The sequence below is a fragment of the Rhinopithecus bieti genome, unplaced genomic scaffold (assembly GCF_001698545.2).
Source record: "Rhinopithecus bieti isolate Rb0 unplaced genomic scaffold, ASM169854v2 scaffold_2654, whole genome shotgun sequence".
NCBI lineage: Eukaryota > Metazoa > Chordata > Mammalia > Primates > Cercopithecidae > Rhinopithecus > Rhinopithecus bieti.
Genome location: NW_016804048.1, coordinates 959159 through 986723, shown reverse-complemented (window position 1 = coordinate 986723; position 27565 = coordinate 959159). Strand labels below are relative to the sequence as shown.

The 27565-nt window shown below is 46.6% G+C and overlaps 1 protein-coding gene across 2 annotated transcripts in view; it reads left to right on the top strand.

Moving 5' to 3' along the window:
• SPSB4 (splA/ryanodine receptor domain and SOCS box containing 4) overlaps window positions 1-19281 on the top strand; it is a 72579-nt gene extending 53298 nt beyond the window's left edge. Inside the window, exon 2 of one of the 2 annotated variants that reach the window (XM_017862786.1) lies at window positions 17806-19281. In XM_017862786.1, the coding sequence (XP_017718275.1) occupies window positions 17806-17933 (128 nt within the window). In that variant the 3' untranslated portion in view covers window positions 17934-19281. Of the gene's footprint in view, window positions 1-17601; window positions 17727-17805 lie in introns of those variants that run through there. The other variant, XM_017862795.1, reaches the window with a different exon arrangement.
• The last annotated feature ends 8284 nt before the right edge of the window (window positions 19282-27565 follow it).

Below are 27565 nucleotides of genomic sequence, written 5' to 3'. Positions count from 1 at the left end.
AAGTCTCTTTGTATGTCTCTAAGGACTTCCTTTATGAATCTGGGTGCTCCTGTATTGGGTGCATATATATTTAGGATAGTTAGCTCTTGCTGTTGAATTGATCCCTTTACCATTATGTAATGGCCTTCTTTGTCTCTTTTGATCTTTGTTGGTTTAAAGTCTGTTTTATCAGAGACTAGGATTGCAACTTCTCCTTTTTAAATTTTGTTTTTTTATTTTTTGCTTTCCATTTGCTTGGTAGATCTTCCTCCATCCCTTTATTTTGAGCATGTGTGTGTCTTTGCATGTGAGATGGGTCTCTGGAATACAGCACACCGATGGGTCTTGACTCTATCCAATTTGCCAGTCTGTTTCTTTTAATTGGGGCATTTAGCCCATTTACATTTAATGTTAATATTGTTATGTGTGAATTTGATCCTGTCATTATGATGTTAGCTGGTTTTTTTGCCCGTTAATTGATACAGTTTCTTCCTAGCATCAATGGTCTTTACAATTTGGCATGTTTTTGCAGTGGCTGGTACCAGTTGTTCCTTTCCATGTTTAGTGCTTCCTTCAGGAGCTCTTGTAAGGCAGGCCTGATGGGGACAAAATCTCTCAGCATTTGCTTGTCTGTAAAGGATTTTATTTCTCCTTCACTTATGAAGCTTAGTTTGGCTGGATATGAAATTCTGGGATGAAAATTCTTTTCTTTAAGAATGTTGAATATTGGCCCTCGCTCTCTTCTGGCTTATAGGGTTTCGGCCGAGAGATTCGCTGTTAGTCTGTTGGGCTTCCCTTTGTGAGTAACCTGACCTTCCTCTCTGGCTGCCCTTAACATTTTTTCCTTCACTTCAACCTTGGAGAATCTGATAATTATGTGTCTTGGGGTTGCTCTTCTTGAGGAGTATCTTTGTGGTGTTCTCTGTATTTCCTGAATTTGAATGTTGACCTGCCTTGAAGTTCTCCTGGATAATATCCAGAAGTTCTCCTGGATAATATCCTGAAGAGTATTTTCTAACTTGGATCCACTCTCCCCATCACTTTCAGGAACACCAATCAAATGTAGATGTAGTCTTTTCACATAGTTCCATATTTCCTGGAGGCTTTGTTCATTTCTTTTCACTCTTTTTGCTCTAATCTTGTCTTCTCACTTTATTTCATTAATTTGATCTTCAATCACTGATATCCTTTCTTCCACTTGATTGAATCGGTTATTGAAGCTTGTGCATGCGTCACGAAGTTCTTGTGCTGTGATTTTCAGCTTCATCAGGTCATTTAAGGTCTTCTCTACACAGTTTATTCTAGTTATCCTTTCTTCTAACCTTTCTTCAAGGTTTTTAGCTTCCTTGCAATGGGTTAGAACATTTTCCTTTAGCTCGAGAAGTTTGTTATTACTAACCTTCTGAAGCCTACTTCTGTCAACTTAAACTCATTCTCCGTCCAGTTTTGTTCCTTTGCTGGTGAGGAGCTGCAATCCTTTGGAGGAGAAGAGGCACTCTGGTTTTTGGAATTTTCAGCTTTTCTGCTCTGGTTTCTCCCACTCTTTGTGGTTTTATCTACATTTGGTCTTTGATGTTAGTGACCCCTACAGATGGGGTTTTGGTGTGGATGTGCTTTTTGTTGATGTTGATGCTATTCCTTTCTGTTTGTTAGTTTTCCTTCTAACAGTTGGGCCCCTCAGCTGCAGGTCTGTTGGAGTTTGCTGAAGGTTCATTCCAGACCCTATTTGCCTGGGTATCACCAGCAGAGGCTGCAGAACAGCAAATATTGCTGCCTGATCCTTCCTGTGGAAGCTTTATCCCAGAGGGGCGCCTGCCTGTATGAGGTGTCTCTCAGCCCCTACTGGGAGGTGTCTCCCAGTCAGGCTACACGGGGGTCAGGGACCCACTTGAGAAGGCAGTCTGTCCATTCTCAGAGGTCGAACACCATGCTGGGAGAACCACTGCTCTCTTCAGAGCTGTCAGACAGGGACATTTAGGTCTGTGGAAGCTGTCTGCTGCCTTTTGTTCTGATATGTCCTGCTCACAGAGGTGGAATCTACAGCAAGGCAGTAGGCCTTGCTGAACTGCAGGGGGCTTTGCCCAGTTTGAACTTCCCAGCCTCTTTGTTTATACTGTGAGCACAAAACCACCTACTCAAGCCTCAGCAACAGTGGACGACCCTCCCCTCACCACGCTGCAGCATCGCAGGTCAATCTCAGACTGCTGTGCTAGCAGTGAGCAAGGCTCCGTGGGCATGGGACCCGCCAAACCAGGCACAGGAGGGAATTTCCTGGTCTGCTTGTTGCGAAGACTGTGGGAAAAGTGCAGTATTTGGGCAGGAGCGTACCGTTCCTCCAGGTACAGACTGTCACAGCTTCCCTTGGCTAGAAAAGGGAAATTTCCCAACCCCTTGCGCTTCCTGGGTGAGGCAATGCCCTGCCCTGCTTTGGCTCGCCCTCCATGGGCTGCACCCACTGTCCAACCAGTCCCAGTGAGATGAACCAGGTACTTCAGTTGGAAATGCAGAAATCACCCGTCTTCTGCGTCAATCTCGCTGGGAGCTGCAGACCGAAGCTGTTCCTATTTGGCCATCTTAGAAACTGGGCCTAAATCCTCTCTCTTTGTTTTTAACTGAACTTCTGATATACAGAATTGGATTAAACATAATCCTTAGTTGTAATACACTGTCATCTTTGGTCCCATGCATAGCCCTCTTTAATTCTAATTTCCTTGTTTATGTGTTTACCCCTTTATAATGTAATGCACACCCGTGAATCCACCACCCAACCCAGTGCCTAGAACATTGATAACCAAGCACCTTTATGTCCCTCGTGTCATCTCTGCCAATCTGCACCCTTGCTGCAGGCAACCACTCTTAGAATTTTGTGCTTATTATTCCTTTGCTCTTTTCCTTATAGATTTTTTGTGCATAGATGTGTGCCTCAATAATGCCTTGTTTCATTTTAGTTGTTCTGCAACTGCCTAAATTACTTACTCCTATAGCAGTGCCACTCAGTGTCATTGCTACAGCGTTAAATAGCCTGATATCTGGTAGGCAAGTCCTGCTGTCCCCACATTCCTCATTCCTTTTTAGAAGGAGATGCCACAGGGAATTGGGGACTCATTCCTGAGGACTTCACCCTGCCCTGGATGAAATTAGCACTAGCTGTCTCTGCAAGCACCCTTCTGCTTCCCCTGCCTGCTCTCCCATGTTGGATATGTTTCTTTCAGTACCTGTAGGGGCGGCTGGGTTGTTCTAGTGCTGCAGTGACAGAGAACACTGCAGAGGTTGGGAAGATCCATGGAGCAGGGTGCATGCCAACCCAGAGGCACCCCCACCTGACACTCTCCCCATGTGACAAGGGATGTCCCATCCGAGGCCAGCATGTCCAACCATTGTGCAGCTCCCCAGGGCAGGCTCCAAGTTAAACACAGTCAGATTTTCTGGGACAATTTTAAGCTGAGTTAGGAGTATCCTCTACCAGACCAAGGAACTGGTGCAGTGTGTTACTAATTCTATCTGCCTGCAGGGCCTTGCCAGGGTTCTTCCGTGGACTCAGGGCAGTATGAAAGAGCTACTTTTTATTCATTACCTGCATAGAGGACCTGGGCTGCATTTTCCTTTGTAGAGATGCAGGCTAATTTCAGCTGCCTCCTCTCTCCTGAACACCGGGTTTCTCATTCTTATTGATCCAGCACCCACAATATCCAAAGCAGAGCGGTAAGGGCTGTACAGCTAGCATGAGACCCAGCTCTGCCTGTGGGAGCCCATAGGGGTGAGGACAGCTCCCAGCCCTGCCTATGGGAGCCCATAGGGGTGAGGACAGCTCCAGCAACAGGGAATGGTTCTACAGTGATTCAGGGTGGTCAGGGATTTCCTGAAGTTTGAGGGCAGGGAGACCACATTTCCCAAACCCCAAATTAGGACAATGAGGTCTGGCAGCAGGACAGAATATTTCAAACTAGGACCGTCTCATAAAACTCTCAGGTTTCGTCACCATAATGATGAGAACCATTCACAGGCCTCTGCCTGGGAGAGTCTGATGAGGGTGTGGAGAAGGGCTCACAGCAGCAGGTGTGTGCTATGTTGGATGGGGACAGAGAAGGGCAAGGAGATCTAGGGAGGCTGTGTTCATAACGGAGTCAGGAAGATAGAAAGGATGGAGCACAGAGATGTTTAGGAGGTGGACATGAAAGCACTTGGGGGTAGGTTGGGCTTGGAGAGCAGAGGAGGGACATCGTGAGTGTGTCTGAAGGCCTCAGCCTGGTAACACCACTACAAAGACAGGGCTCCCACTAGAGAAGTACAGCAGTAAGAAGGAAGGGCAAGGAACTTGGTTTCACTGCAGAGCGTTGTCATGTCTGTGAGGCGTGTGGACCAGTGTATCAGAATCACTCAGAGCATGTTAAAATGTTGCTTATGATGCCGTAGGTCAGGGTGGAGCACGAGATCCTGCATTTTCAACAGGCTCCCAGGTGACACTGGTGCTGCCAGTCCACAGACCACATAGCCAGGCTAATGAGGGTCCCAGACAAGGACTGGGCAGAGATTGCGTGTGACAATGTCCCTAATTTGGATAAGGAGTTAAGTACATGTTGAATTGAGGTATGTAGTGTCATTTTTCACTTCTCCCCACAAGAAAAATGTCTCAACTTCCAGGAAAACCATTATCGATCATCCTGATCAAAATCCAGGAATGCAAAAATGGAAGGGGAGATGTGCCTTTATATAATTTTTTTCATATGAAGAAATGATTCTTGTAACTTTCACAGGTATGACTTTGGTTGTAAGCAGTTGAACAGAGCCATTTTTTTCTTTCTGCCTCTTCGGAACTGAATTTTCTGATGAGGTTAGCTCCTTCTCTGCATTTCACCCATGCTCTCACCAGCATAAGGTGGCAGGATCTGCACTCAGACAGGAAGTGGCTGATGTTGCGGTAATATTAGAGTCAGGGCAGCTCTGTGCCTTCATCACATCATGACAGGGGAAAAATCAGAAGGTTCAGAACCCTGGAGACCAGGACTCCCATGCCTCCTCCTCATAATACCTGGACTCAGGTGTTCTCAGGCATGTCCATTAGTATGAATTGAAGTCAACATGTGCCCCCTGCCAGGGGTCAGTCTCATTCTGAGACCACAGTTTACCTGCAGAAATAAGCAGGGCCCAGGGTGCAGGGGGATGTATGTGGTTCCTCTGAGAATCAGGAGGCTGCATCCTGCCCCAGGGTTGTCTCTGCAGACCCCTCCTCCCTCCACTCATATTCAGGGAAGGGTTGCAATTCGGCTCCTATATATTGGGCTCATTTTGAACTTTAATGACACCAAAAAAAAAAAAAAAACCAGTTGATTTTGTGACTTGGTTTTCTTTGGGAGTTTTAAATAAATATTACTATAAAAATATCATTCTCCTGGTCCAAGGCTTCTCTTCTAAGAGGTGTGGAGACAGAGGAGAATCATACTGGATCCTGGCCTTTCCCCTGCTCATGGAGATTTTGTGGGAAGGCCAGTCAAGCATATGGGTGCCCCACGCAGACAGCTTTGAAAAACCTGCCTGAGAAAGGGGTTCTGGTTACATCCTTGCCACCCCACCAAATGCTCCCCAAGGCTGTGGGGTTTTATGATTCACCACAAGAGAGTGAGCCCCAGCATTTCAGAACTGACCAGATGCTTAGAGAAAAATCTCGTTCAGTGGCCTCAGACAGGAAAGAGAAACTCGGAGAGGGAAGGAATGTTGTAGCATCCCAAGGGGTTAATGGTGGAACTGAGATTCAAACCCCTGTCTCCTGAACCCAGTCACCTCTGCCTCCACCTCCCTGCCTTCCTTGACCTGAAGAGTGGCATTCACTGCAACAGCCCAGGTCCCAGCCAGCCTTTCATCCCTGAGGCCCTGGGCTCAGGAGATCTCAGACTCAATCCTGAAGAGAGAAGATGGAGCAGCCTGTTGGAATGGAAGCTGACCCCAAGTCCACATCCATAGAGATCAAGGCTCCTGGACCCCAGTCCAGTCCTCTGTTTTTCTCCCACTTTCCTTCAATTTCCAACCAGGGTTCCAGGCTTGCTACCAACATCCCAAGGGTGATATTTCTCTAGGGACACCATCTGCCCATTTTATCAACCCCAGAGGATCTTCTTCCACAGACCCAGGGAGACCAAATAACAACAGCAAACCAAACATCGGTGGCATCTGAGCATATGCCAGACCATGCTTTAATCCTTTCCATAGGTTACCTCCTTTAATTCACACAAGCACCATCAGAGACGGGTCCACGAGCTGAGTTTGCTAGGACCTTGGCTGGAATAGAACTTGAATTCCTCTGTGAAAATACAGCCCACTCTGACCCCTTCCATGGATAGATTAGTGGTAGATCTGCCTCTGCTTTCGATGGTAAGAGGCTACTGAAAGAGTCTGGCATGGGCCGTGCATGAGGGTGGAGGCTGAGCTAGGATCCACCTCCAATACAGCCCCCCATGTCCCAGCCCGGGCTCTCAAAGGCTGGGCAAGGGATGGGACCTTCTTCCACCTCTTCACTTCCTGCCCAACCCAAACACACAGAGGTTTCTCCAAGATGTGTATGCTTCGAGGTCAAGAAGACCTAACAGTGGTCCTGGACACAAACCCCCAGGAGGACCCGAGTCTCCAGCGCCTTCCTGGAGCCAATCATTCTTCCTCACAGCTGGGAGGGGGTCAATAGTGAACATCTATGTGGCTCAGCAGGGCTGGGGTGCAGCAGCAAGCCAGCAGTGGAGAGGCAGCTGAGCGCTGCTGAGCTCTTGGCCAGGAAGGCAGAGGCCTGTGGAAGGAAGGCCCCCAGAGAGGGGTTCAGGTCTCTAGACCCCTTGTTCCTTTGACAATGCTAGTATGAGCCCATGGCTAAAATGAGCCTCACCTGTAAAGCTGAGTGAGGCCTCAGTTCAGCCAGTCCCGCCTTTGATAAGAACAGCAGCTCAGAGCCAGCCCTGCCTTTGGGCCTGGTTCAGCCCCACCTCCCCGAGGAAACCTGCCTGGCCTCTGTCCAGAGCTCAGAAGCCACATCCCCAGTTCTGCAAGGCTCTTCTAACATTTATCTCACAGGCATCACTTGCCTTGCCATTCACTTTTTCATGTGCATTTTTTTTCTATCAAATCTAATTTGATTTGGTACAGTCAAGGCCCTTTCACTGCCAGGATTAAATGTGATTTCTGTTCTGCCAAACGTCAACCAGTGCAGAGGCGCCTCAGCCATCATGCCAAGCCATTTCCCACTCTGATGGAGACACAAGCTGGAAAAGGAAGGCGAGGCCACTCTGCCAGCTGGTGGCTGAGACTGGCCAGGCACCCAGGGCTCCCAGTTGCCCAGCTGCATGGCAGGTCAGGGAAAGGAGGACAAATCCTCTCTTAGGCCCTGCGGAACTGAGGTCTAAGAACTGAGAACCGAACAGAATTCCAGATGTTCTTTGTTCCCAGTGCACTTCCTAGTCCCTAGCCCTGCCCCTCCCACAGCCCCTCACTGGCTACCCCATTGGCCTGCCTGACCCCATACCCTTGGTTCCTGGCAGTAGTAAATTGTTCAACTGGATGAGGAGGGGAGGGGAAGAAAAAGAAGGCTGGTGGGTTGAGCAGATCTTAAGAGACGGCCCTGTGGCCTCCAGGTTTCCCTGAGAGGAAATAATGGTTATGGTCAGTGGGGAGGGGGCTGGAGTGTAGTGATTCATTGGTCAGAGACTGGTGTGCAGGAATGGGTTTGGGGTGATGCTGAGGTTCATGGTGGCCCAGGTAATAGTGGCTGGGTGGAGGAGAGGGTCCCTGAGGATCTGGCAGTCAAGAATCAGGAGCCTAAGTGATGAGAAAGTGATCCCTGTGGAGGAATCATCAGAGGGTGGCAGGTACAGGTGGAGAGAGGGTGTGGGAGGCCAGGCCAAAGCCCTGACAAACGTGGGACCAGCAGTCAGTGGATGACAGCATCAAGGAGTGGAGAGAGGACTGAGCCAAGTGGTGTGAACCACACAGGAAGGGGGATTTCTCACAACCAGAAGGTGGGTGTGGAGCTTTGTATATGGCAGAGGAGCCAGGAGGGGCCCTGCCCTGCCTCCAGGCCTGAGTGAGTACACAGCCCCCAGAGAAGGTGGAAGGGCAGCGGGGTGCCGGGACGGAATGCTTGGTCCAGTTAAGGCAGTGGAGGGGAGCTCACAGAGAAGAAGCTGGGGTTGCAGTTTTCTGTATGTGGAGTGGCAGTTCCAAAGGGTGCAGTGGAAGATCTGAGTGGTGGGGAAGCTGAGGGCTGGAGTCAGAGGTGAGGGGGACAGAGCATCATCGGGGGATGGCTCTTTAGCAAAGTCAGCTGCTAGAAAGAGGTTCTACTAAGCATCAGGATCCAACAGAACTTCAAATTGTTCCATTCTACCTTCCTTCACTTCAGGGTTACATTCACTCTCCTCTTTTTCCGGAGGTGGGTACCATCCTGTTTCTAGGGCTCCTTTTTCATTTTGCTGGAATGCCTCCTTGAGTAACTTTCAGACTAGGGGGATAGAAGCTCTTCTTTCAGAGCCACTGCACACATCCAAAAAGGAAGCTGCTGTTTGCTCTGCAACAGTGTAGCTCCCCTTAGCCTGGGAGGGTGAGGAGTCTGGATGAAAATATTTTGCCAGACACACTCTCCTGTCAGTACTGAGTCACGGAGCCAGACCCTTGAGTTCTTCATTGAAGTGGAGGTGTCTTTCCCACAAATCCTGCCCACCTCTGCTGTGGAGGTTTTGCCCATGCTCTATTCAGCTTCTCTATTGGACCCTGACACCTCCAGGAGCCTCTCCCAAAGGCTGCCTTGCTCAAACAGAGCTGGATCAGGCTCTGCAACTGGGGCAGATAGAAACACAACTGTCCCAGATGTTGGGATTACAGTTCTTTGAGGATTACCCTATATTTACTGCTTAGAGCTTAGGATTTCTCTGGGACTCTTTTGGTGAAAGCTCTGCGCACCCCTGGTACACAAGGCTACTGGTCTCGCTGCTTGATTTCTCCACCATCCTGTCGCACCTGCTTCCTGTCTTCCTGGAATTTACCATAATGTCTGGCTGCTGATGGCCTTTCTTGTTTTCCAGCACTCTTATCCTGTCTCTCGTGCACACGCATGCACACATGAGCGAATCTTCTGTCATTTCAGGGAGACGCTGGGTGGGAGGGGTGCAGTGTGTGGGCCCAGGCTGCCCCCTTGAGCACCCTGCCTTCATCCTTTGAACAGCCCCACACAGTTCAGCTGGAACATTTGAATGGAATTTTTCAAGCACTCCCTGTTCTGAGTTGTCCCCTTTGGAGGTTTCTCACATCCTTGCTTTGCAGCGTTGCTAGGGAAGGCCATGCATTATTTAGGACTATTTTCCTGTGCAACACTCCTCTGTGCACAAGAAGTAACTTGATAGCTCCCTATCCCAGGGAAAAATGAGGGCCCCACCTGGACTGTGGGGACCATCTGTGTGGATGACGCTTGTTGGCACAGAGTTCATCTGAAGATGCTGCTTGTGTCCCAGCTGTAGTCACAACCCTTTTTACTGGGGAAACAGTGAAGCTTGTCAACAGAAAACTCTCCAAGTTCTAAATGCTTCCTAGATGGGAGCTGAGGTCTCTGTTGCCCACGACAGGGCCAGTCGATACAGGGATGCCATATTTTAGAAGTATCATTACTGCAGGTAATGATACACTTGACAATTTGCATGATTAAGTAAGTGGATTGACACCTAACAGGTGCAGACCCTGAGGCCAGAGGAGCCAAGTCATTGAGGAAGAAGTGACACTTGATTTGAGTCTGGAAAGATGAAGCATGCTCCTGGCAGGAAGTACAAGGAATAGTGTTCTAGGCAAAAGGAGCAGCATGAGGGGAGTCTCAGGGGCATGAAAGCAATTCTGAGGCTTCAGACACCAAAACCATATTCTGTGGATAACTGATGGGCACAGTGTCTGCCACAGAGTGTGTGTGTGCTTGCACATGTATGTGGCTCCTCCTCGTTTCATTCCCTGAAAACAAGCAGTGCCCAGGTCTATTTGAGTTCAACTTTCAGGACTGTCGCTCAAACCCTCCCCCATCTGCTGACCATTGTCTAAAATTGCCACAAGAGAATTTCACCTCTTGACCCTAAGATGTTGATCTTTTTTCAAAATATAAATACAGGGTTGGGGTAGGGTAGTGACTTGTGTCTTGGCATCTTCTCACTGCAGGCAGAGAAGACTTCAAAGGGCCCAGGGAAGCAGCTTAAGCCACCAATCTCTGTGCCAAGATCTCCACCCATTTCTGTCACAGAAACAGACCATCATAACTGGATGCAGTGACTTTCCCCATTTTATTGATAGCTAAACAGAGTCCCTGGGAAGTCCAGTGGTTCATCTAGTCCAAGTCCAATGGTTAGTGATGGAAAGTTGAGGAATATTCAGGTCACTAGAGAACTTTTGAAATGATTACCTTGTCATATTTTTAGCACAAAACCAGACATGCATCCCTGGCTCCAGGAAATCTTCTTCAAGAGCAGAACATTGTTGTCAATTAGGATGATGTACTGAGGCATTTGTAGAACCACAATAAGTAAATTATGACTATTTTTAAGGGTGCTTCTTGGGCTGATGGCCTGAAATAAGACACACTTTAGAGAGAAAACACCTTTAAGGCAAGGGGCCTGTTATGTCATACCATCATCACAACAGCCCATAGATGGAGGTGTTGCTATCCCCATTTTACAGATGATAAAAATGTGGACTCACATTTTTCTCCTCTAATAAATGGGTGGTGGGAGCAGAAGCTAGGATTCCAAGCCAGCTCCTTCCCCCTACTTTTTCCTATTAGGGCGGGCAGGCAAATGCTTCACTTGTGTTCCCTCTCACCAAGTACTTCTGTCAGTGATTTTTTCTTTAATGTAAACTTGTTTTTGAAGTATAAGATATATGTAGACAGCACACAAATCTTAAGGGTGCTGCTTGATGATGTTTACAAACAACAGGCTAGTAGAACCAGAACTCAATTCAAGCAGTAGAAAATACCAGCCCCCCAGAAGTCCCTCATGCCTCCTCCCCATCACTACTCCCTTAAGGTCACCTCTGCCCTAATTTCATCACCTTGCTTTTGTTTTTATACAGAAGATGTCACACAAAATGTACTTTTTTTCACTCAAAACTATGTCGAAAGATTCCTCCACGCTTTTACATATAATTGTGGTTCTTTCATTCTTGTGGTTGATTAGTATTCTATATGAAGTTACACAACTTATTTTTACATTCCACCGTTGATGGACAGCAGGATTGTTGCTTCCAGTTTGGTGCTGTTACAAGTAATGCTCCTATGAGCATTTGTGAATGTACATTTTGGTGAACATGCACATGCTTTTCTGTTAGGTGTTTGCCCAGGAAATTCAGCAGTTTTAGTCAATGTGCCTAGCTTTCCAAAGTGGTTGTGCAGTTCACATTCCCACTGAAAGCATTGTGAGCATTCCGGTTGCTCTACATCCTCATCAGCACTTAATACTATTTTTTTCATTTTAGTCATTCTTTTTTTTTTTACTTTCTTAATTTCAATAGTTTTTGGGGAACAGGTGGTTTCTGGGTTCAAGGACAAAGTCTTTAGTGGTGGTTTCTGAAATTTTGATGCCCTACTCAATGTGTAGTCTTTTATCCCTCAATCCCCTCCCACCCTTTCCCCCAAGTCCCTAAAGTCCATTTTATCATTTTTTATTTTTTAAGTATTTGTTTATTTATTTATTTATTTACTTATTTTTGAGATGGAGTCTCGCTCTGTCGCCCTGGCTGGAATGCAGTGGCACAATCTCGGCTCACTGCAACCTCTGCCTCCCAGGTTCAAGCGATTCTTCTGCCTCAGCTTCTCAAGTAGCTGGGACTACGGGTGAGCACCACTATGCCCGGCTAACTTTTTTATTTTTAGTAGAGACAGGGTTTCACCATATTGGCCAGACTGATCTCAAACTCCTGACCTCGTGATCCGCCCACCTCAGCCTCCCAAAGTGCTGAGATTACAGGTGTGAGCCACCGTGCCCAGCCTCATTATATCATTCTTACGACTTTGCATCCTCCTACCTTAGCTCCCATTTAAAACTGAGAACATAGATATTTGGTTTTCCATTCCTGAGTTACTTCTTTTAGAATAATGGTCTCCAACTTCATCCAGGTTGCTGTGACTGCCATTATTTCATTCCTTTTTATGGCTGAGTAGTGTTCCAAGGTGTGTGTGTGTGCGTGTATATATATATGTATACACATTTTGTTTATCCACTAATTCGTTGGTGGGCATTTAGGCTGTTTCCATATTTTTACAATTGTGAATTGTGCCACTATAAACATGCATGTGCAAGTGTCTTGTTCATACAATAACTTATTTTCTTCTGGGTAGATACCTAGCAGTGAGATTGCTAGATCAAGCAGTAGTTCTATTTTCAGTTCTTTAAGGAATCTCCGTACTGTTTTCCATAATGGTTGTACTGGTTTACATTCCCATCAGCAGTGTAAGGTGTTCCCTTTTCACCACATCCACACAAACATCTGCTATTTTTTGACATCTGTTATTTCTTAAATTATGGTCATTCTTGCAGGAGTATTTCATTGTGGTTTTAATTTGCATTTCCCTGATAATTAGTGATGCTGGCTTCATACAATAATTTAAGGAAGATTCCCTCTTTCTCTATCCTTTGGAATAGTTTCAGAAAGATTAGTACCAATTCTTTGAATACCTGATAGAATTCAGCTGTGAATCCATCTGGTCCTTGACTTTTTTTGGTGGCATTTTTTAAATTTCCATTTCAATTTCACTACTTGTTACTGGTCTGTTTGGAATTTCTATTTCTTCCTGATTTAATCTAGGAAGGTTGTATATTTCAAGAAATTTATCTATCTCCTTTAAATTTTCTAGTTTGTGTGTGTAAAGGTTTTAATAATACCCTTGAATGCTCTTTTGTATTCTGTGGTATCAATTGTAATATCTCCTGTTTTGTTTCTAATTGAACTTATTTGGATCTTCTCTTGTCTTTTCTTGGTTATTCTCATTAATGGTCTATCAGTTTTGTTTATCTTTTCAAAGAACCTGCTTTTTGTTTTATTTATCTTTTGTATTTTTTGTTTCAATTTCATTTAGTTCTGCTATGATCTTTGTTATTTATTTTCTTCGGCTGAGTTTGAGTTTAGTTTGTTCTTGTTTCTCTAGTTCCTTGAGGTGTGACCTTAGATTGTCTATTCATGTTCTTTCAGCTTTTTGATATAGGCATTTAATGCTATGAACTTTCCTCTTAGCACTGCTTTGACTGTATCCCGGAGGTTTTTATAAAGTTGTGTCACTATTATTGTTCAATTCAAAGAATTTTTACATTTCCATCTTGATTTCATTGTTGACCCAAAGATCATTCTGGAGCAGATTATTTAATTTTCATGTATTTGTATAGTTTTGAGGGTTCCTTTTGGAGTTAATTTCCAATTTTATTCCACTGTGGTCTGAGAGGATACTTGATGTAATTTGATTTTCTTAAATTTATTGAGACTTGTTTTGTGGCCTATCATATGGTCTATCTTGGAGAATGTTCCATGTGCTGAAGAAAAGAATGTATATTCTGCAGTTGTTGGGTAGAATGTTCTGTAAATATTTGTTAAGTCCATTTGTTCTAGGGTATAGTTGAACTACATTGTTTCTTTGTTGACTCTGTCTTGGTGAACTGTCTAGTGCTGTCAGTGGAGCACTGAAGTCCCCCACTATTGTTGTGTAGTTGTCTATCTCATTTCTTATGTCTAGTCACAATTGTTTTATAAATTTGGGAGCTCCTGTGTCAGGTGCCTTTATATTTAGGATTGTGATATTTTCCTCTTGGACTGATCCTTTTATTATGATATAATGTCCCTCTTTGTCTTTTTTTTGGGGGGAGGGGGACAGAGTCTCACTCTGTCACCCAGGCTGGAGAGCAGTGGTGTGATCTCGGCTCACTGCAAGCTCCACCTCCTGGGTTCACGCCATTCTCCTGCCTCAGCCTCCCGAGTAGCTGGTACTACAGGTGCCCACCGCCACACCCAGCTAATTTTTTGTGTTTTTAGTAGAGACAGGGTTTCACCATGTTAGCCAGGATGGTCTTGATCTCCTGACCTTGGGATCCACCAGCCTTGGCCTCCCAAAGTGCTGAGATTACAGGCCTGAGCCACCGCTCCCGGCCCCCTCTTTGTCTTTTTAGACTGTTGTTGCTTTAAAGCCTGTTTTGTCTGATATAAGAATAGCTACTCCTGCTTGCTTTTGGTTTCCGTTTGCATGGAATATCTCTTTCCCCCCTTTACCTTGAGTTTATGTGAGTCCTTATGTGCTAGGTGAGTCTCTTGAAGACAGCAGATACTTGTTTGGTGGATTTTTATCCACCTTGATGTGGTGCTCTCCTGCTTCCCTAGGGATGGGGCTACCTGAGAGCTGGACTGCAAAGATTGTTATTGCTCTTCTGGGTCTAACCATGCAGCGGGGCTACCAGGCTCTGGGCTGCTGCTGGGAAATGGGAAATGTTTGCAAGGAGTCCTGTGATGCGATCTGTCTTCAGGTCTCCCAGCCATGGATACCAGCACCTGCTCTGGTGGAGGTGGCAGGGGAGTGAAGTAGACTCTGTGAGAGTCTTTGGTTATAGATATGTTTAGTGGCTTTCTCTAATGCTGGTTATGCTAGCAGTGAGGTTGTAATATGGACAGACTTGGGAACCACTGGTTAGCCAGGATTTGGCAGGCAGTGGAATTAACTCCTGTTTTCTCCTTCCATGGAGCAAGTTTGTTCCGTCATGAGTTGCTGTAATGTCCTGAGTTGGTTGGCCTCCAGCCAGGAGGTGGCGCTTTCAAGAGAGCACCGGAGGTCTTTTCCTGTCTCACAGAATTTACAGTGGCCTGCCGCTTCTTTTCATTAGGTTAATTACATCTGAGGGTTACAGACTGAATAAAAATTTAGAAATAGACAAACATATGAGTCCTCATTTTGCATTAATATATAAATTAAATATAAGTAGACAATAAAAAGTAGAAGAAAAGCCTATTTTTAGAAAAGACCAAATTAATAGCTCCTAACAGTGTCGGGGACATTTATTTATTCATCAGTTGAGTCTGCATAGACAATCTTGGAATCATCACAGCTGTTTGAGCAAACTTGGATTGGAGGACAGGCTATGCAGTTAACTCTGGGTATGAATTTTGGCTAAATATTTGACAGCTTCTAAGCAGATCCTATCAGAGGTCTTCATCACTCCAGACTTCGGTCTCAGGCATCACAGGAAAGAGGAAATCATTTTAGTCTTCCTTGTTGGTAGGTAGCAGAGTCATATTATGGTATTAATTTCTACTTTCCTGATGATTCATGAAGTTGAGCACTTTTACATATGTTTATTGGCCATTTGGATATTCACCTTTGTGAATAGTGATTCTTTTTCAGTTTTAAGTTTAGTCAAAAAAAATAGTTTTAAGAATAGTTCCCATACTGGAAAATTCTGTGCTTCACTTCCTATCTAGGTGATTATTTCCAAGTTTTGACATTTGGTAGTTCCAAAAAAAGCCTCAAAGCCAGGGGAGGTGAGAAAGAAGAGCCAAGGGAATGGGCACAGCCAACGCTGGGCATTCTCTGAGCTCTTAACGTTCCACATTGGGGGCAGGAACTCAAGGACTTTTTCTGTGCACTTTGGGATTGTCAGTTTACTCTCCCCTCAGAAGTGAGGAGAGATGATTTATATTTCACATTTAGAGCTAGCAACGTACTCTGAACTCCTTTTCTTTCTCCCTTTGGAATTTAGACTCCAGATTGATTTCAGTGACTGCAGACAGATGAAGATAAAAGGCATCTGTCCTCTTCCGCCCCTAATTGGGCAGGCAACACACAAGGAGTTGGGTTTGCTGACAAGGCTAAGCATATTGGACGTCGAATACCTGTTATGTGCCTAGGGTGTTAAAGTGATAAGAAAATCTCTTAAGGTCTGCCAATGATTTTGAAACTTCAACAGCTCAGTTTTCTTGATGCCAGATGGGGGACAGGGAGTGGGAGAACTGGGTACAAGGGTGTTGCTGGAGGAGAGATGGGGACACCCTGAGGGAGGGCTGTCAAATGTTGGCCTAGGCACAGTGATTGGGTGACTGGAGGTGAGCGATCAGCCTTCTGCGCCTGGAAAACAGGGCATGGCTGGGCTTCCCCTGTCCAGCCTCATTTTCTGTGAGGATCAATATACTGTCTCCATATTTCCCTGTTCTGGAGATTTTGTACAAGTGGAATTATACAATAAAAATAATAAATAATTGTTTTAAAAAGAGGATACAGAGGTGAGTGTTTGAGCCACTAGTGCTCCCTGCAGATAGCCTTGGGATCTGGCCTCAAGTGAAGGAGAGCTGGATGTACTCTTGTGCACAGCTTCCAAAGCCTGTGCCCCGAGCCCCACTTTAATTTTAATGGCTCCCCTTATTAACTCTACAGCTCAGGTAAATAAAAATTCCTGTAAAACATATTCTTGACTCTTGACTACATTCCCATGTAACAAGTACTTCTCACTGCAGGTCATGATAAAAAATGTTTGAAAGCTGCAGGCCTCGGGTGGATCTGTAGAGGGCCTTTCTCTGTGGTACTATTCCTATCACAGTTCTTGTGTTAGTATTCACCACTCAACAGTTTTATTGTATCTTAGTACATTATAGGATGTTTATGAAATATCATTTATTCTATTACCAAAAAAAAGTATTAAGATGCAGGTTCAGGCTTCCAGCATATTCCTGTAGGATTGGGGAAATCAGGCCTGTACAAACCATACCAGATGCCATGTGACCATCATCATCATCTTCCTTCCAGCGGGTGCTAACTGATCAGCGCTGTTCCTCTCTCCACAAACCTCCAGCCTGTCCTGTTTTATTCCTCTTTTGCCTTTACCTGTTCTCTCTGCCTAGGATACCTTCTCCACCCTCATGTGCCTTTAACACTCCTATTCACTCTTCAAAACCCCATCATATGTCTTCTCTTTGAAGCTTTCAAATAGCTCTTCTGTGTAAGAAATTCCCAGTTTCTGTACCTGTATATTTAGGAATTATTGCATATATTACACTCTATTAAAATGATTCACCTATTTAAAATCCCAGATCATGAGCCTCCACCTCCCCCTCCACCCCCACCCTGTTTCAGAGCTGCCTCTGGTGTTAGCTTAGTTATCCCTGTTTCCCCAGGGCTAATCATAGGGCTTGGACCAGAATAAGAGCTTACTAAAGGTGTCTGCAATAGACCTAGTTAAACTTGGTTTAACTGGTCCTATGTCCAGGGGTTCCATTATTTATGGATTTTAACTTACAAATTTTTCCAGAGCTAGGTGCTGGAAGAAAATGCAACCCGCTGCTGACCATCAAGGAAAGTTATAGGGGAAGTTTCAGGGTTCACAGGTATTTCAGGCAGCCTCTCAGAATCTAACCGGTTTGTAGAGGAAACCCCTCTGCAGATCCACCCAAGGCCAGCGGCTTTTAAACATTTGCCATCATAGCCTGCAGCGAGAAGTCCTTTTCACATTAAGACACACTAAACACCTACATCAGAGACAAGGCTTTCATGAAACAATATTTATCCTTTCTATGAGTATTGCTCCCATTTTCTCTTTTTTCAAAAAAAAATTATTGCTGGTCACCACCCACTGAATTGATTTTGTGACTCTTTAGTCTCACTGGTTGCATTCCACGGTCTGATGAACACTGCTCTACGCCTTCAGCTTATGTAACCAGAGAAATCTTCTCAGAGGAGAAGCCATTGGCCCTGAAGGTCAGCTCAGAGGAGCGGGCAGGAGGCGGTGTGCAGCGGGGGCTGGGATGAGAAGGTGCCAGGACGGCGCGGGGCACATTCTAACTGCTTCCCTCTCGTTGCAGCCGAGCCCCTGCCACTGATGGACCTGTGCCGGAGATCCGTCCGCTCGGCCCTGGGCCGCCAGCGCCTGCGGGACATCAGCTCCCTGCCCCTGCCTCAGTCTCTCAAAAACTATCTGCAGTACCAGTGAGCCAGGCCTGACAGGCAGCACAGACACACAACGCAGGGCCCGGCCCGCCTGTCATTCACAGTCCCATGGCACATCGGGGAAAGGATCTACCCTTCCCCCGGCTCCCCAGAACACTCAGTTCTTTCAAAGACCAGGATGTGGTATCAACTTTGGAAACGAAAGGTCTGTTGCCAACAGTATCTACTGCCCTCGAGGCAGCCCTCCCAAGTCAGACACCTCCTTCGGAGCCACAGAGAGCCTGGAGTCTGCACCTGCTGGAAATCCTGCCACCAACCAGGACACAGCAGCCACTGTATTGATCAGAGAGCCTGTTTCCTTATTCAAGAGAATGAATAAAACATTTCGGCAGGAGACTTTCTATTGTGTGCCCTGTTGCAGACAGGGCCAGGGAGAAATTAGCCAGTGCAGGGAGAAAATTGCCTCTGAATAATGAATGATGAAAGCAGCCTGACGCTGTGCCCCTCCTGGCCCACACCCCTTGCCAGGGCAGCAGGATTGTCATGCCATTTTAGGACTTTCTGCCACTTTGAGGGACTGTTCCCAGGAGGCCCAACCGCAGACCTGGCAAGTGGACAGTGCAGTGTGGAGACACCTTCCGGCTTACCTCTTTGAACGTTGTTTACCTACCCCTTTCCACGTGCCCTGCTTCCCAGCCACTGACTCACAGTTCTCTGGATGCCCAGACACCTCTCCTCAGGGAAGAGGAGTCTGACTGGTTCGCCCCAGGGAAGAGCATATCCTTACGATTATTTTAAGTAGCATTTGCATTTTAAAAGAGGAATGCGGAGAGGACAGTACTTAGTCCAAAGGTGCTAACGGGGGAACGGGGGAACCGGGGGCATGGTGACACCCAAGTCTGATGTGTCCTGGGTTGGGAGGCCTTCCTGGAGTGTCAGGGTCTCTGCGCATGGTCCATTCAGGGCGCAGCATGGCTGTCACAAAGCTTTATTTGAGGAAATTATTTTTTCACTTCAGGAGACTTGTACGAGTCTGTTTCCTGTTTCAAATGTGTGTGTGATGTGCTGTTTATTTATCAGCTGAGGTCTGTGGGGGCGGCCTTGTGACTGGAAGGGTGGATATGGGAGACACATTCTCCATCCGCTCCGAGCCTGGTCCTCTCCCAGGAATGCTGCTGCTGCCTCTGCCGCCACTGCTGCCGCCACCTCTTACATGTTTCAGACACTCTCTGCCCAGACTCATTTTTAACTGGAAATCCTCACAGCAGTGGGATATCAGAGCCCCAGACAGCACTGCCTCTCCCTACCCCACCCCCACTGCCCCCATCTTAATGTGAATTTGACTGATGAATGAGGAGCGTTTCTAATAAAGTTTGTCATTCAGTCCTTCAGCTGCATATTAAATGTTGTCTGGGGAGGGACCCAGAGAGCTTCCTCCATCAGCCTGCCTGGTCCGTCCGCAGACCCATAGAAGCCAGGCACGTGACTCCCTCTTTAGACATTTCTTGTCTCGTCTGACTTGTGGTCCCTGCTTGAGCCCAAACTGCAGCTATTTTGCAAAGGCCTGCCCTGGACAAGAGAATATGCCTGTGTCCTGGGTCCATGCAAAGCTGACCTTAATGGTGGAAAAACAACTCAGCCTCCTGTTGCCAGAGCCAAGGGGTAGCCCTGCAAAGGGGCTTAGGGTCAGGGAGGGCAAACCCAATGGAACACTAGTTTCCAAGTGGACTGGAGGTGGGGCTGGATGTGACTGTGATGAATGTATATTGTCATCAAGGAGCAGTGCAAATTGCTGAAGGTGAGTGTGAAGTAAGGCCAGGCTCTGGGCTGGTAGCAGTTCAGGAGTTAGAGTCAGTATAGGGTCTGGGTAAGGACTGGCATAGCATTCACTCAGCAGTACCAGCCAACAACATGCACTATGCCAATTTCCAGGGACCCAGCGCCCAGGCTGATATGTCTCATCCCCAGAGACATGTAGTACAGCATAATAAAGTGAGAAGGAGCTCATGAAGTGGGGTGGATGAGAGTAGAGTATGAAGGGAAGGCTTCCTGGAGGAAGAGGCACTCTCCAGACTTTTAAGGGCAGACAACATTCCTGAGGACCACCAAGAGACCAAACTTACACCTGCCCCCAGGGGCAATGTTCCCAGCTCTGACCTCAGGGCTGGGCTCTGCATCAGGCAGCTTTCAGTCATTTTGTGTGCCAGAGACAGCTTCCTGTGGCTGTGGCATTGAGACTTTGTGGCTTTGTGTGTAGGAAGCCTGGGTTTGAGTCCTAGCTTCATCGTTTTTGTGCTGTGACCTTGAGGAAGTCACTTCCTTCTGTGCACACTGTGCTGGCTGAGCCAGGTAGCCAGTAACTGGGGACTCTTCCTCTCCCAGCTCATGGAGCCCCCATCTCAGCACCAGCTTTCCAGCTTGGATGCATCTGCCTTATCTTGGCTTCCAAGCCTCACTTATGTGGTTTCCCTCACCCCAACAATGTCCTCCCCATCTTTACCCTCTCCAGAATCTGGCTTACAGTGGCCCTCCAGGAAGCCCTCTTTAACCACTCCCCCCATCTCTGTCTCCTCTGAGAATTCAGCGATTCATGTCCTGGCCTGAGGATGCCACTCCCGGGGCCCAGGACCCTCTCCTGAGTACTGGGACTTGAGCTCCTCTGCCCTGTAGTCTCACCCGCCCAGGGAGCTATGGACCTTTGATGGGCGGGGCCTCTGCCTGCTCCTTCCCACACAGCCCAGAGCAGACACATGGGCTCAGCGAAGATGGAGGGGTGGGTGGAGGTGCCCCCAGCAGCTGGGATGACCATGGGAAACTGCAAGGAGGAGCGGGAAGGGGAGGATCCTCCCAGAGCCAAGAACCTGGCCTTGAGGCCTCCCGGATCTCTTGCCCTTTCATTCCCTCACCTTTACCCAGGTATTTATGGGGCAGTTTTCATGCACCCAGCACTATTATGAGGACATGAATAAGGAAATCTGGCCCTGCCATATCAGAGCTCACATTCTAAGGGAGAGACAGGACACACAAGCAAAGAAACAGATGACGTCAGAGGGTGGAGATGAGCAGCAGGTGGGCTAGTGCCAGGGAGCAGAAGGGACCCAATAATTGAGGGTGATTGGGGGGTGCCCTCTGGGAAGATGCTGAGTACTGAAGAAATGAGAGGGAGCCGAATACCTGAAAGGGCTTGGATCTCCAGGTCGAGGGGAACTTCTGGCTCTCCCAACCTACTCAAACTGGGAACTCCCAAGCCCAGTGAGTTGAGCTGAGGAAAGGAGGCCCCTGTACTGCCACTCCCACCCAAACTGCAGCTCAGCGTCCCTGTGTATGTGAGCCCTACATATCTCCAGGCTTGCTCATGCAATTGTACTCCCTGCAGGTGTGCACGTGCGCCCACACACAGACACACATACAACCAAGGGCCTGTCCCCAGCAGATATCCTGGGAGCTCATGACCACTCCCGCCCCCTAGTGCCAGAGTACATTATGACCCGGATCCAGTCCCATCCCATGCTTGGCACATTCTCTAAAGTTTGGCCTCTCCATGACCCATTTCTAGCAGGGGCACTTGCCAAACCAGTCCTGCTAGTCACTTTGTAATTGTCTACGAATAGAGCATATGGTGGCACCATCCCCCACAGATCTGATGATCCCCACGAGCACCCTGGCTCGCTCTACCCCATCTGACATTCCTATCAACTGAGTGAAGCCACCCTTTTTCCCTTGCTTTCCTCCTCTGTTATCTGCACTAGCAGCTGGCTCCTGTGTGGGTAATCTTTCACTAGGAAACAAATATTTCATCTCACAGTGTTACAGAAGTGGCAGCAGGTAGCAAGTAACCCCGTTATATGGCAGTTGATGTGTGCCAGGGCAGCTGTCTCTGTCCCCAGGGCCTTGGTCCCAGCCACAGCCTCTGAACAGGGGGCACATATTTGCCAAGACAGAGGAACAGGGAACCACACAGCATTACACTTCAGGTCCCTAACAAGGAGTGGAAATGCCCAGTTTTAGTCCAGAACACAAGAAAATTGGTCCACTCTTGTCTTGCCTCTAGCTCTGGGTGCTTGGATCTCATTCCAGCCTACAGATTTGTTTTGTTATCATACTTTATGTGTGTGTGTGTGTGTGTGTGTGTGTGTGTGTGTGTGTGTGTTTTAATAAAATTGAGCCTAGCAAAGAAAAATCAAGTAATTTAACAGAAAAATCCAGATTTCAGATTTCTCTTGAAAACTGGGGAGATGGTGTTAAAGCCAGGCCCACATTCCTTCATGGTGAGGTTGGCCAAGGCTGAGTAGTGGCAGTCCCTTGAGAAGAGGCCTCTGCTCTGTGGTCCAGCCCTACGTCCAGCCCTCCCACAACACAGCATTGGGACCTCTCACTGCCACCACCCTGAAGGGCGTTCACTCCCTGCATCTGCGCTAAGGCTTCTGAGTTTGCTTCTCTGGACTATTGGTATAAGATACATCAGTGGGTAATAAGTACCCACACATAGGCGTGCACACACATACATACACACACGTGTGAACACACACACACACCCCCGACCGAGGGAGGGCACAGGAGGGGAGAGTCTACTGGCTCTGCATTTGACTTTGAAGTCTCTCCAGCCTCAGCCACTGATATTCTTTTTTTTATTATTATTATTATACTTTAAGTTCTAGGGTACATGTGCATAACGTGCAGGTTTGTTACATATGTATACTTGTGCCATGTTGGTATGCTGCACCCTCAACTCGTCAGCACCCATCAACTCGTCATTTACATCAGGTATAACTCCCAATGCAATCCCTCCACCCTCCCCCCTCCCCGTGATAGGCCCCGGTGTGTGATGTTCCCCTTCCCGAGTCCAAGTGATCTCATTGTTCAGTTCTCACCTATGAGTGAGAGAACATGCAGTGTTTGGTTTTCTGTTCTTGCGATAGTTTGCTGAGAATGTTGGTTTCCAGCTGCATCCATGTCCCTACAAAGGACTCAAACTCATCCTTTTTTATTCAGCCACTGATATTCAAGGAGCTCACAGACACCCAGGATCTTTACTCAGACACCAGAGAAACCCAGGTGTTCCTGGCTAGATGGTGAACTCCTAGAGGACAAGGACAAGAATTCTCAGGGCCTATTTGTAATGAGCTGGGTGACATGATTAGACAGCCTGGCTACACATTAGAATTCCTTGAGGAACTTTGTAAAAAGTCCCAGTGCACAGGCCCTTCTTCAGTCCAATTAAATCAGGACCTCTAGGGGTAGGGCTGGGCCATGGCAGTTTTTAAAGCTCCCTAGATGGTTCTATGCTCAACTAGGGCTGAGAACCACTGGATAAGGCGCTTAATTAAGTCATCTCCTTGAAGAGGTGATTGACGTTTGTGAGAATGCACATCCAAGACCAGAAAACGCTGGTCCAGTTTGTGTTTTTGTACGGTTTGTGTTTTTGCAGGAATGCAGGGTCTTTGGATGAGGGCTTAGCAAGTCAGCAGGAGTAGAGGTGGGTAGCGGGCATGGTGGCTCACGCCTGTAATCCCAGCACTTTGCAAGGCCAAGGCAGGCAGATCACTTGAGGTCAGGAGTTCAAGACCAGCCTGGCCAACATGGAGAAACCCTGTCTCTACTAAAAATACAAAAAGTAGCTGGGTGTGGTGGCCCTCACCTGTAACCCCAGCTACTTGGGAGGGTGAGTCAGGAGAATTGCTTGAACCTGGGAGTCGGAGGTTGCAGTGAGCCAAGATTGTGCCATTGCACTCCAGCCAGGGTGATGGAGCAAGACTCCATCTAAAAAATAACCAAAAAAAACAAAAAAACAAAAAAAAAGAGACAAGAGTACAGGTGGGGAAATTGAGGGAAAGGCTGTTGGTTCTAGGGAGAGAAGGAGGGCCTAAATGAAGGCCATGGGAGTAGGGCCTGGGAAAGAGAGCTGGTGCAAACAGGCAAAGTCCACAGAGATTAGTGACTTGGTGCATGCAGGACTCCAGCAAGAAAAGAAGTGAGGACACTCGCAAACCTTTCACTCACTTGTTCTCAATACGTTTATTCAGGGCCTGCTATGTGTGAGGCACCGCTGTTGATGCAGAGGACACTACAATGAAGAAAACAAATATAAAATCTGCACCCTTGGAGAGCTTATACTCTAGTAGGAAAGGTACATAGACAGGTAACCTGGTAAATGTAAAGTATCCCACATGCATGCTAAGCCGGGAAGAGGAGTAGAGAGAGCAGATGGCTGCGCTGCCACAGTGGTGTGCTTGCAAATGTTTAACAACCATCTCTCTGGGGATAAGTAAAAAGCCCTGATTTGTAGTGTTTGCTGTTTTCCATAATGTAAATACTCCCACCACAGCCAATTTTAAGCTCCAACGTGATGCCACTGAATGCAGATTGGGAAAAGATGATCAGTAGCCAACCAACACAGAGTGTTTCCAATCATACAGATATGGTAGATGTCAATGATCTGAAGAGCAAAGATAATAATGAAATGTAGTAACATAATTAAAAAGTGATGAGTTTTCAGTATTTGTTTTTAATGTAATTTATTTAATTGTATGCTTATATAATTTAATTTTAATAATGACTATAATCAATAGCCAGTTTGAAAGATTTCCAAAGTTTTAACCATCAGCTTTTGCAAGCCAGTATGAGCTGGCTCCAGGATACTACTATGCTGCTGACATTGGGATTATCCCATATTAATTCTGACCTTGTTTGGGTACTCTACCAAGTGTGAGCACATTTCACTCAGCCTAACATTACAATGGTCCCTTTTCTGACATGCCCCTTGATTAGTGATGAAGATAAGCTGGCTTAGAGTAGATGGGAGTGAGGGAAATCAAGCCTCAATGAAGCTTTCACAGCAATGACCTCCACAGAGTCTGACCCATGTATGAGAGTTTATACCTCTATTCCTGGGCACCCAGCATGCACACAACATTACCAGAGACACTAGTTCAAAACAGAGATGCAAAGATCTTAAAATGTTAGCAAATCAAACCGAGGAGTATATATATCTGTTCATCATGACCAAAGTGGATTTATTTTATGAGTACAAGTTTGGCGTAATAATCAAAAAGTGATATAATCATATTGTCCAAATTTTAAAAATTACCATCTCAATAGAGGTAGAAAAATTATTTGCTAAAATTCAATACCTGTTTATGATTCTGAAAAAAACTGTCATAAAACTAGGAAGCGATACACTCACTGAAACTAGTAAAGGATATCTATGAAACACCTACAGCTAATATCATATTTAATGAAAAATTATCGAATGCTTCCTTTTGAGATGAGTAGTAAGAAAAGTTGTCCATTATTACCACTTCTACACAATATTGTATTGGAAACCCTAGACAGTTTAGTAAGACAAAAATAAGAAATTAGAAGGTATAAAAATCAGAAGGAAAGAAACAAAATGACCATCATTTGCAAATGACATCATTGTATATATAGGAAAAAATATAGGAAACTATGAGAATTCATAAGGGAATTTAGAAAATATGAATACAAGGTTAATATTTTAGAAGTTGTATTTCTACATATTAACAATAAACAATTAGAAAATGAAATGTAAAACAATGCTATTTATAGTAACAAAAATAGAACAATCTAATGAAAAATGTGCAAGACCTCTACACTGAAAATTACAAAACATTGGGAAAAGACATGGAAGAACTAAAGAAATAGAGGGCTCTACCGTGTCAATTGGATAATCCAATATTGTTAAAAATGTCAGTTCTACCCAAAGTAATCTGTAGAGTCAATGCAATAACAATACAAATTTTCTGAGCTTTTTTTTGTGGAATTGACAAGTTGATTCTAAATTCATTTGGAAATGCAAAGGACCTTAATAGCTGTAACAATATTAGAAAAGGAAAACAATGTCAGGCCAAGATGGCGAACTAGAAGCAGCTAGTATGTGTGGCTCTCATGGAGAGGAACAGAAGACGTGAGTAAATACAACACCTTCAATTGAAACATCCAGACACTTGCACTAGGACTAATCAAGGAAACAACTTGACCCATGGAGAATGAACAAAAGCAAGACAGGAGAGTGGCCCACCCCGGAGCAACACAGAGCCAGGGAGACCCTCCCCTGCCCAGGGAAGGGTGAGTGAATGTGAAACCCCAGGAAACCACACTTCTCCCATGGATCTTCGCAACCCTCAGGTCCAGAGAGCTTGTGAACCCACTCCACCAGGGCCTTTAGTCTGACAGACAGAGCTATGTGGACTCTTGGCAGAGCAGCTGTTCAGGCATGCGTGGAGAACCTGGAGGCTTAGGTACTTGGGCTTTCCAGCAAAAGTAGCTGTAGGCCCAACAAAATGGGAGGTTAGACTCCCATACACACCCCTAAGAAAGAGACTGAATCCACGGGACTGAGCAGTGACAGCCTGCAGGCTCCACTTCCACAGCACTTCACAAGATAAGACCCATTGGCTTGGAATTCCAGCCAGCCACCAGTAGTGGCATTGCACCTCCATAAGAAGGAGCTCTTAGAGGGAGGGGTAGAACACCATCTTTGCTGTCTGGGCACCTTATCCATTCCAGCCTTCAAGCTTTGGAGAGTCTGAGCCAATGGGGGGCAGAAGGGATTCCCCACAGCACAGTTGCTCTACCAAAACATGACCAGACTGCTGCTTTAAGCAGATACCCAATACTGTTCCTCCTCACTGGGTGGGACCTCCCAATCGAGTGTCCAGCCACCCTGCCCATGTTCACCATCTGACAGAAATTTGAATTCTCCTGGGACAGTGCTCCCAGAGGAACGGGTGGGCTGCCGTCTTCCCTGTTTGGGCCACCTAGCCAATCCAGCCTTCAGGCTTTGGAGAGTGAGCAACCGGGGGCAGAAGAGATCCCCCAGCACAGCACAGCTGCTCTACCAAAATACGGCCAGACTGCTTTTTAAGTGGGTCCTCAATCTCATTCCTCCTCACTAGGCAGGACCTCCCAACCAGGGTTTCCAGCCACCTCCTACAGGTGCCTTTGAACTGGCAATAGGCCTGTACATTTTGGGAATGAAGCTTCCTGAGGGTGGAACAGGCTGCCATCTTTGCTGTTTTGCAGCCTTCACTGGTGATACCTCCAGATACTGGAAAATGTGAGGTGACTAGGGACTGGAGTGACCCTACAGAAAAAGTGGCCAGACTGTTACATGGATGTCTATTCCCATATCTCCTCACCAGGCAGGTCCTCCAGGCCTGGGCCTCCAGCCACTCTATGCCAGAGCTATCAAGCCACTAGCAACTCAGCAATTCTCTGGACAGAGCCTCCAGGGACAACTGAAAGCCTCTCTGCCACTGCCTCTGCAGTGGAACTGCCCTGCCATCCTCTTACTAATGAAGGTGTAAAGACCCTAAGTGCTTTATTCATACTTCCAACAAGCTGCAGTCCACCTAAGGAGAGGAGGCCCGTCTGTCTCCCAGGGGTTCCACACACCTTCCACTGCTTGTCACCAGACAGGGAATCCCTTGCTTGGGCCCAGCACATACCCTCCATCCTGGGCTGATTGCACTGAGCAATTACTGACCCAAAGCTCTCTGGGGTAGAGCTCCTGGGAGACAAGCAAATGACCCTCGGCCACAACCACTACTAAGATCTCTTCCTCTGCTGCCTTCAAGTTGGGGAAGAAACATAAACACTGAGAGAGCCCCAGAGCTAAAGCGAGCAGCCCAAGAGTGCCAAGTCATGATCTACAGT